The following is a 15,215-nucleotide window of genomic DNA, read 5'->3' on the forward strand; positions in this document are numbered from 1 at the left end:
CACACACATATATAAGAAGTCACCCAGCACAAACACAGAAAATGCTCTCTTGTCTCTTTGCCCTATGTTTTTTAACCTCCACTCAGTAATCAAAGGAAATCAGGTGGACTTGTTTTTGGCTTGTGAATAACTTTGTGTGTGTTTTTGTGGCACCTTTAATGTCTGATTAAAAGTCTGATTAAATGCAACACAATGTCATCTGGATAAATAAATAAATAAAAAGAAAAAAAAAATACAGTTTTGATACAATTTAGCCCTTTTTATTTTATTCCAGAGGCAGTGGAAGAGATGAGCTCCAGATATAGTGGCCTTGTTTTTGTTTCCCTCTGACTTTATTGCTGCTATGGGCTTTGTTATAAAAAAGTCTCATTGTGTCGCTCCAGACACAATGTTTTTCATTTCCAGCACTGGGAGATGAGAGGGAGCTGTGGCTTTGTTTTGGTGTGATGAGGAGGGCATCGTGTCTGTGTACTCTGGCTGACCCGCTGATTTCAGATGTGGTTGTGTTTCACAGTAAGCTTCGGCTCTAAACTCTGAGGAACTCTGTTCGCAGTAGAGGAATGTTCCGGCCCACTGTTTTTAGTATCCCCGAGGGAAATGGTTTTTAACGCGCACCAGATATTCAAAGTTGACCTTGTTGACAAGATCATTTGTTTAAGCCAATCAAATAAAAATGCCAAACATCCACTGCTTCCATCCTCTCATTTAACATTTAATTTATTGCATTATTCTTTTCAATAATAATGTTTTTCTGAAATTTGATACTTTTAAGAAAAAGTACTTTTTGCTAGTTTTTCTAAAATTACTAGAAGCTCTCAGTCATTGTCTAAAATGCATGAAGTATAAACAAAATAGTAAGTAAAAGGAATGTTATTTAGTAGCTTACAGGATGACCCTGTTATGTTGGATTATGTCCTTGACTGTAGACCTATAGCTCTGCAGTAGAGAACGACTGCTAGCCAAGTTTCTGCAGCACTAGAGGCTGCAGTTTAAGGACTGCAGCTGCAATCTCAGGACTCTCACTTTGACAGTTTTGAAGCTGCAGACTTCAGTACCCCCCCCATCATCATGGTGGACATCATTACTTAATAAAACAGGACAGGAAAATATAAATATATCTTGTAAATCAAGTGAATGCAATAAGCTTCAAAGTGAACTTCATTTGAACATAAAATATTTTTCCCTTTCCTTCAGTTTTTGTTTCCTGTGCAGAACAACTGGGACAGTGGAAGTTTAATTTACATTATGTAACATATATATCAAATAGAGCTGCATGACTATGAGAATAATTGTGCTTACTTTACCTTAGAGTAATTCATTTACCGTGCCCCCCCACCCAAAGTATTCCTTCACCACAGCATGTTGCTGCTGTAGAAGACCAGAAGGGACAAACCAAACACCGCCTCTGCAGTCAAGCTTTTTGTGGCCTCTGGTGGCATAGGGGGTGTTTTTTTTTGTTGGTTGCAATTTGCTCTTTGCACCTCTAGATGCCACTTTGTCCTGCATGGTGGATCATTTGAGTCTCTTCTGAGAAGGTACAACCCCAATTTCAGTCAGGCTGCTCTTCAGCAAGACCCTTATCCTTAGCTCCTGAGGCGCCATGTTATGACTAAGAGTGTCAAGTGACCCCACCTTACTAAGAAAGCAGAATTATTTGAAGAGGACAGAATTTCACAGTGCTGCAATATTTAATCTGTAAAACAGGGTTGCAAAGTGCAAATTACACTCACAAGACATGAAATAATGACATATGAAAGGGGTATAAAAAGGTGAAAAGTCCTAGATTTCATCAGGTTTAAAAACATTTTTATTGATGTCTTTGAAAATGTGTCCATCCTGATGGGAGCAGTCAGAGGCCATTGCACTATTTAGCAGCACACGCACATGCACGCACATGCATTCATACCTTGAACTGTGCACAAACCGTAGAGCAGAACTTGATAGAATAGATGAAATATCACATTTCTTTTGATCTGACAGAGAGAAAATAATAAATAAAGTCACGAGGCTATAGCTCAGGTCTCTCGATAGATTTACCCAGCTGCACAATGGCTCCTTTATAGGACACGTATACATCCAACCTAACCTTATCACTTGACGCGTTGAAGGTTAGGAGTAAATCATCTGGGATTTCTTCATCGACCACTTCTTGTGGATTGCACTTCGCTTGTGGCTCTGACGCTGAGCTGTTACCCACAAAATGAACCTAATTCTTTATCAGAAAGTTGGCACGAGGCCATAAAAAAATCCCCAGAGGGGGTTTAACCTCATTTTACCAAGTGTATATTTGAAAAGAAGTCACAGTTGTTGTGATGGACTGAGCTGGTTCTGCAAGGTGTTGGAGTTTTGGGGTTCCAGTCAAGATGAGGGGTATTTTAATTGCCCCTTGAGTACCTGTTACTTTCCTAGAGGCAGTGTACTGTAAATGTTTATACAGTTTAGAAGGGAATCTGTAAAAACACATGCATTCCTGTTTCAGTGTTCAAGAAATATGCCATTGTCTCAGTGACCTCCTACCCTCTCGTGTAGAAAAGCTTATACACATATCCCACCACCACAGTCCCGCAGGAGAGCATTTTCTCCAAAAGCAATGAGAGAATTGTGCTAAGCCTGTTAGAAGTCCCACGTTTTAACTGCCTCCGGCTTCACTGTTTTCAACACAAGAGACTCAGGAGAAAGCCGTTAATGGAGGACAGGGAGGGGTAAAATATCTGCTAAATGGTAGACCCTCCAGCTGCACATGCAGACAGCTTTTGGCGAGAGGCTGTCAGGGGGACAATAAGTATTGCATTGCTTGCCTGACAGGAAGTGGTGCATATGTCCCCTATCCAGCTCCCTGCATCAACTGTAGACCTCATATGAACTACGCTTCTGCCAAAGCTTGTCTTAAAGCCTCCCTCTCAAGCTACCCCCCCTCCCCCAGTCACCAGTTCTTGAAAGAATCATACTGACAGGGATCCAGAGGCTGAGGGGCGGGGAGGGGCACTGCACACAACCCACCCCTCAGGATCCCAGTGTTTACACCATCATAGCAAGCCCATCCGTGCCCCACACCCCACCCACCACCCGCCGACCGCTCTGAGCTACCTCTAATCTTCATCTACGGTGCTGAATTCTTTTTTCACCCACTCTCAGGGCGGCACCGGCTGTCCAAACAATCAAACTTTGAGCACGGAAGTTGCGCCCTCTCCAACGCTCATAAGTCTAGTTTGCTGTTGTGATTCCTCCTCCTTTGTTTTTATTTGTTAGCCGTCTCCTTCTCTTTATCTCCTCTGCTGCTTATTAAATAACAGCACAACTGATTTACCCCCTCATTGCTGAAGTTGCTGACTGCTGAAATGAATTCCATGGTTAGTGTGACTTTCTGGATGTTTGACTCCCAATCTGACTCCCGGCCATGTGTTGTGAGGAAAACATATGTGGCATGTGACTCCGTCTGTGCGAGTGTGTTTGTATGTACGGTGTGTAATTGATGACATATGTAAGAAATTATCCAAGATTTCAAAACATCTCTCGGCCAATTTGCATGGGAATATCATTCTTTCTAGAGATTAAGGTGGTGTCGAGTGTTCCTGAGGGTTAAGCTGGGGTTTCCATATGTCACTAGATGGTCTGGTTCGAGTGGGAAAATATGGCTGCGATGTCCTGTCGAGAAGCAATCAAGCCAGAGTCTGTCAAGGCCTGGATACGTTTTTTGCTGTCTCTAAGCACTGGTGCAAGGGAACAAAAGGGCACATCTACAGAGGGTGGTGTAGGGGAAGCAGACAGGAGCTTCTGAGAAGTGATAGAAAAAAAAAAAAAGGCCTGGGGTGGGAAATAATGGAGGCGTCTGAAACCAAGAGACCAAGCGTGAAAGAGATGAGGGAACAAGAGAAGCCCAGATTTGGCCCAGGATCAGTCACCAGAAGAGAGATTAAGGTCCCGTCATTCCCAGCTGCCTCATCAGGACTTTGCCCTCCCTCATTTGTTATTTTTGAGTGATTCACCTCTTTACACAGTGGAAGGATTTTTACAATTAAAATGCTGGTATGTCAGTTGAACTTCCAGTTATTCCGGAGTTAGGACTGTACCTGAGATGTGATTGGCTTTGGGTATGATTGCCTACCCCCCCCCCCACACACACACACACACACTTCTGCCCTTTTTTATTTTATTTATTTAACCCCTGGGTAGCATGCTGTTTTGGTGTTTGCCTCTCGAGCACCCCTTCCCCTGCTTGACTTCCCTTCTTGTTTTGGATGTTTAGATCACATGACTACAGTTCACATTTGCTTTTTTCACCCCAGTCCATGCGCTCTCACATGCTTTTTTCCATCTCTCTCATTTTCTTTTGAATTTTATCATGTGATTCTTTGCCTAGAGGGCTGCTGGGAGGGCAGGTGGTAGAAACAGAAGGGACTGATGAGAAATTGAACGACCCAAGGTTGGCTGGCCGATCTTTGCTAGAGGATTAATTGTGTAAGAGCCATGTAATGACTGCTGGCATGGCTCCGGAGTGAAATCCTGTTAGTCGCTGCGCAGGGGTGAGGCAAAGTCTGAGTATGTTGTGTATGTGTGCACTCGAGCAAATTTGGGAGGAAGGTGACTCTGATCACACCAGTATGCAAGACCAGGTGGTGATCTGACAGGGTGTGCTGTCTCATACTGGAAGAACCAGAGTCTCCCTCCCACTGTGTGCAGACTGAGACACACAGATCTAATTTTGCCCTGGTGTAGGAGTGAGTGGGAAATGTGTCCCTCATGTGTATCTGCATTAATTTGCAATTGGAAACATGTGGCCCTGTTCAAAGGAATAATTCATTGCAGATAATTGACTTTTTGTTCTCCCTACCTCCCCTACATTGAATTTAAACTTTAAGCTAAAATTTAGTTTAATTTGTACATTTGTCATTTTTTGAGTGATACTTACGTTTAAGGCTGTACAATTTTAAAATACTGCATGAACAGCAGCAACTTACGCATTTTTATTTTTTTATAACAACCTTTGATCTAACAGTAGTGAAACTCATCACGACTCACAAAAACCTCTCAAAGTGAACATAGAGTTGTAAACCTAGAGGTGAATGCTGGTTTGGAGGTTATTTCATGGTGGTGCAGTAAAGTGTTACAGGATCCAGCTGCAGTGGCGGCATTATCAGTGGTAAATGTGACAGTCCGTTTTGACTTCCAACTCATCCCATATTGATGCTTTTAGCTCGGAGGGTGTCCTCAATGTGTCATTTTTGCACATACAAGTTTTCCTCGCAGTTGTAGGGTGCATCACCATGACAACTCAAAGTATGAGCAAAGCTTTTCGCAATGACATGTTATTCATTGTCTGTTTTAACACTTCACCGCAGCATAGTGTTAACTTCAGCCACACTGCCAACCTTTTACCCATTTTTTAATGTATAACTTTAATCTAGTATATATATATTTTTTTACACCTAAAGAGGAAGTAGAGGAAAGGAGATCAAAATATTAGCAGAAAATAGGGCTGGGCAATATGAACCAAATCTTATATCACAATATTTTTTTTACCTGAATTACGATATACAATATAAATCGATATATTTTCTTTTCAAGTAACCAAAGAGACAGCTCTAATTTACAGCCTTCGGTGCTAAATACACTTTTATTAAGGATCGGTAGCACATGTGCATTAAAACAGTTGCCTGAAATTAAAGTAGCTTTACATTAAATGAAATGCTCCTAAAACAAAATGAATGAAAAATACTTTTCAATGACCATAACAAAAATACAGCTGTGCAAAATGCAAAAGAAAAGATGTTTCTTACTCAAAACAAGCTATCTTGAAATAAACAATATTCCCTTCTTCTGTACTGTGTCTGATTAAGTCTCGATATATTTGAATTGAAAAAGGTGATTTGAGAGTGAGATTTAACATCCAGCATGGCAGTAAAACGGCTGAAAGTATAAGTTTGCTGTTTGGCATGACTCTAAGATATATTAATAACTCATTGAATCTAGATGTAGAAAATCAGGCATTGAATGGAACTTTTTCAGGAAACAGGCAACCGAAGCCCCAACAGATTAAATGATAAAAAACTAAACTAAACTAAAAAAAAAACATATAGACAAACAAAAAAACAAACAAAAAAAAAAAAATAAACACAGGGCGATATGGTGAAACTGGTTGATATTTTAGAATATGTTTTAAAGAGAGCACAATCAAAGGTTTGCCTATATAAAAACAGAATACTAAGATACTTTTCTTAGATTTATCCCTACAGCATGAATTAAATCTATGTATTATTTGACCTGAGCGTCTTGAACACATCTACTACAGGTATGAATGATTCTCTCAACTCCAACAGATGATTGCTTGTGACTCATCCTTTAGAGAGGTAAGCCCCTTATCTGCTTACTCTCAACCATTTCACTCTATCGCTTCACTCTTAGACAACACAGAGGCAGCTTATCGAACATAGATGATGAATGAGTGTGGATTGATGGCAGATAGCAGGCTGCTGCTAATTGACACCACTGTATCTCTTCATCTCCTGCCTTTGTATTCCAGGTCGCCCTGATCCTGTTTTTTCTGCATATCCATCCATTGTAGTTAAGATTAGTTGGGTATGCATGCATCCACATGATCTATTACAGTTAAATATACTCTACAAAGACGCCTATGAAAGCTGTTAAACTTGTAAATGTTGTGTAAACTTATTATAGAGACATTGATTGTTTGAGCTGAGTAGGAGCTCAATTTTTTAGGAATATAATTGGTCTGACAGACACTTCAATGTAAAAAAAAAAAAAAATCTTTTCAGAGTTTAAGGTTTTGTCTAGGTATAAGCCCACTCGAAGTTGGCCAGTGTAATAGTCTTCTTGGTCAAGGCATTTTTCTGTAAGATGGAATTTCATTATCCACCCAAGTCAGCCCTCCACCACTGCTAGTCAGATTTAACTACTGTGGACTGTGTGAAGTGCAGGTTGTACAAATCCGTAGGCCTTCTTCTGAACAAAATCCCTGTCTTTTAGATGCCTCAGCCTCTATGTTACTGCTGACTGAACAGAAGTGATTTAACCTCACACAAGCTTTTCTCTCCTCAATGAAAGTGAGGAGAGAAAGGCAAGGAGACAAACATTGTTGTTTTTTCAGAATTTACTTTGCTCAGGGTCACTAAAGTGTGTTTTATTTCTTTTGATGGGTCTAATTCCTATCAGCTTCTTGTTTGATTTTTTTTCATTCTAGAGCTGCTCTGAGATGTTTTTGTTTTCTTTGTTTATGTTTGACTCTCACTGTTATGATCGTGGAGTAGGATTTGGAGGGAAGTAGATCCATCCAGATGAAATTGTGAAGAAACCAGCCCAGCTAGAAGCTGTCTTATCCAGCTTTGAAGTTTACTACTTCAACTAGATTTGTATTTGATCAAACGTCTTCCCCACCCTTTATTACATTCTCCCCTACACCCTTTTTGTCACTTTATCATTCGTCTCTCAGAGATCAGTCATTAACTCACTGCGATCCACCTGTCTTGCCCTTGACGGCTTCTTCAGAGTCTCCTTGACTCAGAATTAGCCTCATTTTCCCCTGTGATCGTCTGAAAGCCATGCTAGCCGACAGCCAGACATCTCTTAATCATTTATTTAGTGGCTGTAATGTTGAATTCAACTCCTCTCTCACTTCATACACAGAAACAAGATGGAGAGAACTGTACAAGTGAATGAAAGATATTTCAATAAGCTTAGATCAAGAAGCTAGTTTGCCAGCTGGCCTCTAAAGGTCTCCTTTCGTTGGGTTTAGTGCTTTTCCGTGCACTTCATGTTTTAAACAAATGTGGGATGGTGCTGCTTTTATTGCCTTTATTATTATTACCAGCTTTGAGAATGTCTCCTATGGGTTTTTTCAGTGAACCTGAAAAAGGAATGGACATGATAGGAAACCAGCCAGTTTGTTGAGATTGACAAGGAGCTGATAAATTACGAAACGTTTACACACAGTATCCTGATCCTAAAAAGATAAATCAAGCAATACACAAGACCATAATTCTTCGAATGAGCATTAATTAATGTCATTTTCCAGTGAAAGTTGTTAGCTATTCTGAGAATCCTCAAACAAGTCATAAGCCACTGTTGTTTTCTGGGGGCCAGTTTGTGAGGATAAACATAAGAAGTATGTTGATTGTAGGCAAATAATCAGGTCTGACCTTTACTTTTCCTTAATAGTATTTAAAGTTCCCTCCCGACAGGACTGTGCTGCTTAGCCAGAGGTCAGTTGTAAAAATGTCTGTTTTTTTTAATGCAGCATATTCTTCCGAGTTTGGGCTGTGGAAGCTTTGTTTTCCAAGTATGATGACCTAACTTAATGCTAATCGAATCGAAGTAAAGAATAAAGTAGAGAGGAGGCGTAATGTTTTTTAATGCAGCTGAAGAAGTTGATAGAAACACCCAAAAACAAATGCCCAGGTCTTTTTCCCAGCAAGGACATGGAGAATAGAAGGGTTGTAGGATTATGGGAAAAGATCACAACCACAAAAAAGTGCAAATTTTTGGCTTATCAGCAAGAAGGACTGGAGATCAATGAGGACTGTGTGGGCTTTGAAGCCTCAGAGAAGTTGTCTAATCAATAAAGAGTCGTTCACTTATTAGTGCCTTCAAAGATGTGAAGAAACAAGCAGTCTTCCTCTAAAAGTCGTCACCTGTAGAGTTTTGAAAATGCAGTGGAGAATTTTACACAAACTTTTTTTCTTGCAATCTTTTTGGTCTTCATTCCATCTCACACCACAGCTTTATGAATCGTTTTTCTTCTGTTCAGTCTGATTGCATGAAGGGAATTTGTAGATAGTTTTTGATAATGGGGTGAAGACAGGCAACAATTTCTTATTTAGTTTACACTGTAGCTCTTTTATCATGCAATTAAGATCCATGGGAGTTAGAAGAAGTGCTTTGAATAAATAATGTTTGGTCATTCCTTGTTTAAGCTAATTTCTTCTACGTGGACAGGAAAAACTGTGGCTGCATGCATTAATAATTGCATGTGAGAAATCCTGAAAAAGATCAGTTACAGCTATATGGACCAAAAGGATTTAAGCTTCTGCTTCCTCTCTTACCCTGTCATAAGAAAAAACTTTAATTTCCACTTCTATGTCCTTCCACTCTCAGCATCTCAGCCCTCCCTATTACCTTTGATTTCTTCTCCTTCTTTTGGCTCCATGCTGTTTTGGTTATCAGTGATTGCCTCGAGTGCATCCCTTCCTCTCTCAGTCTTGAAAACCCTACACACCAACCGATCCCTGCCAGGATGTTGCATACAAACTCATGCGGTCAGGTGGGGAAAGCAAAACTCAATAGTCACTTTCATCCATAGCCCATGGAAACGTTTTTTTTTTTTTTTTTTTTTAACTATGTGGCTCCTCCATGAAATATGAATCAAAAATCGTCCTTCAAGCTTTCACTTGTCATGAAATAATATTTAACTTTGTCTGAGCTCTCAGTGGGGGAGAAGTTGTTGGCTACTTCTTAATGTTTTTCTTTCTGTGTTTCATTGTATAGCCTTTGTTTAATCAGAGATGTAGATGATTTAAATTCATCTTGAATCTTTAATCTTGCATTTCCTTGTATACTGTCATCAAGGTTTTGTGTGCTTATTTTTTTAATACTGTTTGAACTAAACTGTTCAAAATAATTTAATACCATAGATGAGTTAGTGGATAGTTTTATATTGCGTCTACTTATATTGTGTCTGAGATTGATTTAAAAAAGCTGGCATTGTTTAACTATAATCACATTTTCTCCAAATCATATCGAGTTGTATTCCCCAACCCTAACCCATTGTTAAACAGGAGTACAATTACTCACAAGTAATTGTACTCACAATTACTCCCAGTGTTAAAATTACGTTATAACACTGGGAATGAACAGTCATGAGTGTTGTTGGACTGGACATTTTGTCAGACTTCCTGTGGTGCTTGTGTGTAAGTGTTAATTTTCTTATGATGAGCCTGAGAGATTATGTACAACTGTGCATGTTTAATCTATTTTGTAGTGGAGGTGACTGAACATATTTTACAATTTTTAGCCTCCTCCCTAATACACATAATATGCAGTGATGTTTAATTATGATCTGTTTTCTTCTTGTGGCCACCTCTTATCATTTTTCATAAAATTTTAGAAGCAGTATTTCTTTCACCACATTTCTTCCCTTTTCTCTGTGTATTTAAACACATTATTATTCACGTTGTATGTTTCACATTTTGCATTTGCCCGATTCTTAAGTGTTGCATTGCAATTTGCAGATGGTATTATATTTAATAGCTTTCATTTGCAGTGTGCTTATGCATGCCCTGCTTTTCTTTGCTGCATTAAAATAAAATGTATGGCTGCAGTGGCACAATTAAATATTCATCTTGTATGTCTAACAGAAGATTACCTGGATATTGTTTTTCTCCATGCCACTTTATGACGATTTAAAAAAAACTCATACTTTAAATTCTGAATGCTTTGATTCTTATTTTCTTCCCTTTTTTTTGCAGGAGCAGAGCCCTAGTAACGCCACTTCCCTGGGCATGATGCAGGAGCCACAGGAGGTGGTGGAGGAGACGGTCACCATAGAGGAGGACCCCGGCACCCCCACCTCCCACATCTCAGTGGTCACTTCTGATGATGGAACCACACGGCGCACTGAAACCAAGGTAAGGCAGAGAGGCATTAGCTTGGTAAGGCAAAAAGTAAGCTGTGATGTGCAGATAAAACTGATTGTGGTACTGTATAGAGTAGATATCCAGCCTGGTTTCTGCGATCACGCTTTAGCAGTTGTATTGTTGCTGCTCCCAGTGAATTCACAGCAGCAAAACCCCACAATGTCCCCCTGGTCCATTTCGACATTACATTATGTTTATGGATTACTGCTACCACACAAACACTATACTTCCACTTCCAAATTTCCATTCTTAACAGCTCTAAATAATCCTAATTCCCAAAATGGTTTCACCTCCCTCTCATAGCTTGTTTATGTTTTTTTTTTCTTTATTATTAGTCAGCTCCCTTGGTGTTCACCCAGTTGTGTGCTTCTTAAAAATTCCTTTGTTCATTCGTCCTCTACTTTGTTCTGTTGTTTTTCTGAAAGGATAAATCGGCTAACTTAAAGGTGAGTGTGCTTCTTATTCCCACCATGCCACTTTTTATGTATCCATACAGGCTACAGCAACAAGGTGCAGCACAGTCTGCATCATCACAAGCTAAATACAACTTCTGTACTCTAACGCGCTTCCTAAGTCACTGCTTGCTGCTTCCACCCTTTAGGTCGATCCAGGAATACTGCTTTTGCATGTTTTTCTCTCTGTTTATATTACTTTAGTCTGTAAATGCATAAATGACCCGAGTTAGAAACTATAAACTGGCAAATTAAAAACCCCAATTGTAAATAAATGAATATCTGATAGTTATGATAATATTAGAGATGCACGATATTATCTGCACAATATCAGTGTCAGAAGATACTGGCTTCAAATTTAAATACCAGATAATGACCATTAACCGATAAAATAACAGGCTCTGGGAGAACATAATCCTCTATTTTAAATAGGATAGGATGCACATATCTTTCTTGTTTTGTTTTAAAGCAATTATCACGATTCAATTTAACATGTTGTACATAATTCAAGTTTAAGTATTTTTCTTTTTTTGCACAAAGACTGAATATTACATCATCATTCACCTTTAAGTCACATGAGAAAGAGTCTGCAGAATAATACTGATTTCCACAATAGAAGAAACTAGATAATCTAGATATTGTTATCAGTTATTGGCCAAATGAATTGTAAAATATCGGCATATTGGATATTGTCCAAAATCCAATATCGTGGATCATATACAAATCATGATCCTCTAGCTTAAAGATTAAATCTTTTATAAAAATAATGACACTCAGAAATGTTTTTACCTCCTATCAGTAATCTGCAACCACATGCTGTCAGTTAATAACATTCTGATTGGTTGAATGTGTTCCTGTTTTCTTTATACGAATAATGGTATAATTCCTGAACTTAAATCTGAATTTATCCCTTGTTGCGTAGATATAAAAAAAAAAAAAAAATCCAATGATCAGTGTACCGGATTTAGTGTCATGTAGTGGTGAAGTTTCAGATTGCAACCAATTCTTTCCTCCTACCTCACTGCCCCACTTAAATCCTTAAGAAGAAGCTATGTTAGACACAAAAGGCCCTCTGTGGAGCCTGGGTTTGGTTTGTCTTTTATGAGATATGGTAGAAGAGGATATGCTCTGTCTGTACATATGAATGACTGATTTTACAGGGTTCTATACTCATGAAACCACACAGAATTGGTACCTGTTCAAAGATCATCCTAAATGAGGATATCATTTTTAAATATACCTGCATTTACTAAAAGGTTGTGCTGCAGCATTTTGGATGCAGATGTAAATGTCGCTATAGTGAGCTGTTAATGTTGGCTTCCAAAGGAGTGTGGAGTGTTGTTTGGAGCTCTTACTCCAAGGACTCTGAAACTGTAATTAAAAAGCCCAGTCTAATCCCTCATCAGGGAGGACCCATTGCCCTCCAGCCTGTTTGCTGCAAGGCGATTGGCCACACACAAACTCTCACATGTTTTTACATCAGAGAACAAAATTTGCAAGAAATAATGCAAACTAATGCATGCAGCAAACATCCCACTAATCAAGAGCTTTTCTAAGGACGAAGGGGAGGGAAGGATGCTGCTTTCACAGCTCTACCACCCTGCTCATAGCAGAGATTTAGTGTTCTCTGGAAGTCATTGTAAGGGGGAAAATCTGTATAATATTTAGGATAAACTTCTGAACACAGGCATATCTATGGCGGCCAGACCCAGCGTACACAGGGAAGCCCTTAATATGTCGTTTCTACTTACCTTGTTTTTTTTTTTTTTGTTGTTGTTTTTTTAATGTGTTTTTATTCTCTCTCTTTTTCATCTTTCTCATCACTCCTTAGCAGCTTGCAGTTTTATTTATGTGCTTAGCTCTTCCTTTAAACCAAAGTTTTGCCACACTGTCTGATGCTAATGCTCTCCTCCACCTTGATGGTTATCCCCCAGAAAGATGCTGGAAGATGAAACGCATTAGACTTTTCATATCTTCCTCATTTCTGAGCAAAAAAACCAAAGATTTAAGAAGTCATAAACATGCTACTTTAGATATAGTATTAGCAGTATCACCACTTAGAAATACTAACAGAAAACTCAGACAACAGTGTTGTATAACAACACGTTAAAATTAGAGTGCGTTAGGTTGTGTGATTTGCAGCAGGGCCGGAATAAGTTTAAGCTGACAAATTCAGTACATGGAGAAAGTTTCCTATATAAAACTGCAAAACGTCTATGAATGGCCTTTTGTGGTACATTAACTGCTGCTTCTTTTTGCGTTTTCAGTCAATTCAGCTCAAAATGAATCAGCCTGAAATGCGTGTATGAGTCCACACATATGTACACGCTCAATTAGATCCACTTTTATCCTCCTGTCCCAGTGTGCCATACTTTCCCTTGGCCATCGTCCAGCCCTCTTTCTCCTGCTAGCAGACAGTTGAACGGAACACCAGTCACTTTAAAGTCGAACCAATAAAAACAGCATACCACTTCTTTCCTCTGGATGTGAGCTAATGAGAATCAAGGCTGACCACACAAACAAAAACATTTTTACATCCTGAGCATACTCGAGGAATCTACCCGAAGCAGGTACAGCAGGTGGGAGGTAAAACGGCACAAAATGCCAAATGGTAGTTTCATCAGATACAGCTGTTCCAAACAGAAGCTTTTTCTGTTTATAATACACTTCTTTTCCAAACCCTACAAGCCAGTTTTAAGGGTAATTAGTTGAGCACAGCAAGGTGCATAAAATTCCTTGTATCTCAAATGTGTGCATTAAAGTGACTTTATTTTCAAGTCTTGTATTACAAAGCTCAGACAACAAAGAGGACATACATTTATTTATAATTAAAATTTAAAACCACCCATCCCTCTAATTTTAAGGTACCAAAGGGGTAAAAACTGGGACTTGCCTCCTATACTGCCCTGTGATGGCTTCTGGCAGCCTGTTAGTGGAGTCCAGTTTCCATCTTGACCCCCACTCCAGAGCAGATAGACCCAGTAGGAAGCCAAACCCTGTGCTTTTTCTTCCTTGTTCTTATCTTCTTTTGCCTGCCTTCATCCTCCTCTAACATCAGGTTTTCAAGACATTAAATGTTTAGTCATTAGAGCCCACAAGTGCAAAGAGAATAACAATTTCTATTTTCATGATTATCACAGATGTTCTTTAACTGGGCTGGAAAACAGTCATCACCATAACAGGATGCTTAACAACGTGAATTACTACCTTCTCCTGTCCCACCAATCCAGCCTCCATGTCCATTTAAGCTCTCAATAAAGTGAATGCCGCAGAGGTTGTGAAACCTCTTGCAGTGCTGTAAATTGGACAGTTTGACGCCTGCTGACTTTCCCTCCATTTAGACAGTTTGGTAAACAGCTATGGATTCTAACAGCCTGTGGTTGTTATAAACATTTTTCATTACTGCTTTGACTTTTCCACAATCCAAAAAGCACATAGAAATCTGTAGAATTGCTACATTCGCACATAATTATACCCACAACCAATTCAGCAGTTCTCTTTAAGGCCTGTTTACTCCACTTCCACATATTCTTCAGAGTCCCAGGTCCCTCATCTCTTCTCCCCTCCCATGATGGCTTAACACTTTGTAAACTCGAACATACATCAAAGAAACCGGTGTGATGGCTCCCTTTGCAACCTTTGCAAATTGGGAAAAAAACTGTTAGTACAAGCCAACTGGACACGCAAGTATTTATTATCAGTAGATCGAAATAAAAACACCAGGACATTATTGTTTATTTATATTTTAGAAGCTGCATGACAACCACTTCATGACAGCTCTGTTTGCCTTGTGGTCCAGATTTAACATTAAGAGCTATGATATGAAGTCCAGAAAAACCTATTTTGGGTGCCGCCAGGGTTCACCACTATAACTGTAATGGGTGGTGAGTTTGTTATCTGAAGGTCGCACAGATCCTCTAGTTGATGTGAGTTAAGAAAACAAGCTCTTTATTTTTATCTATGCAAAGCAAAGGCGGAGTGTCATCAAAAACAAAGGCCTCAGTAATTACTGAGAACATGGAAATGAACCTTGATGTTCCTGAAATGGGATTTGTTTTGCAGCTCAATCAGGGTGCAGTCAAGAAACGAGGCCAGTGTAAATTTCTATTTGTTTTAA

The 15,215-nt window shown here is 39.3% G+C and overlaps 1 protein-coding gene across 14 annotated transcripts in view; it reads left to right on the plus strand.

The window, feature by feature from the left end:
• arvcfb (ARVCF delta catenin family member b) overlaps window positions 1-15,215 on the plus strand; it is a 216,161-nt gene that overhangs the window by 130,900 nt on the left and 70,046 nt on the right. For 12 of the 14 annotated variants that reach the window (XM_041998645.1, XM_041998654.1, XM_041998646.1 and 9 more), the window contains 2 exons: window positions 10,479-10,637; window positions 11,072-11,092. In XM_041998645.1, the coding sequence (XP_041854579.1) occupies window positions 10,479-10,637; window positions 11,072-11,092 (180 nt within the window). The remainder of the gene's footprint in view (window positions 1-10,478; window positions 10,638-11,071; window positions 11,093-15,215) is intronic. The other 2 variants (XM_041998648.1, XM_041998649.1) reach the window with 1 other exon arrangement.

The sequence above is a fragment of the Melanotaenia boesemani genome, chromosome 11 (genome assembly GCF_017639745.1).
Source record: "Melanotaenia boesemani isolate fMelBoe1 chromosome 11, fMelBoe1.pri, whole genome shotgun sequence".
NCBI lineage: Eukaryota > Metazoa > Chordata > Actinopteri > Atheriniformes > Melanotaeniidae > Melanotaenia > Melanotaenia boesemani.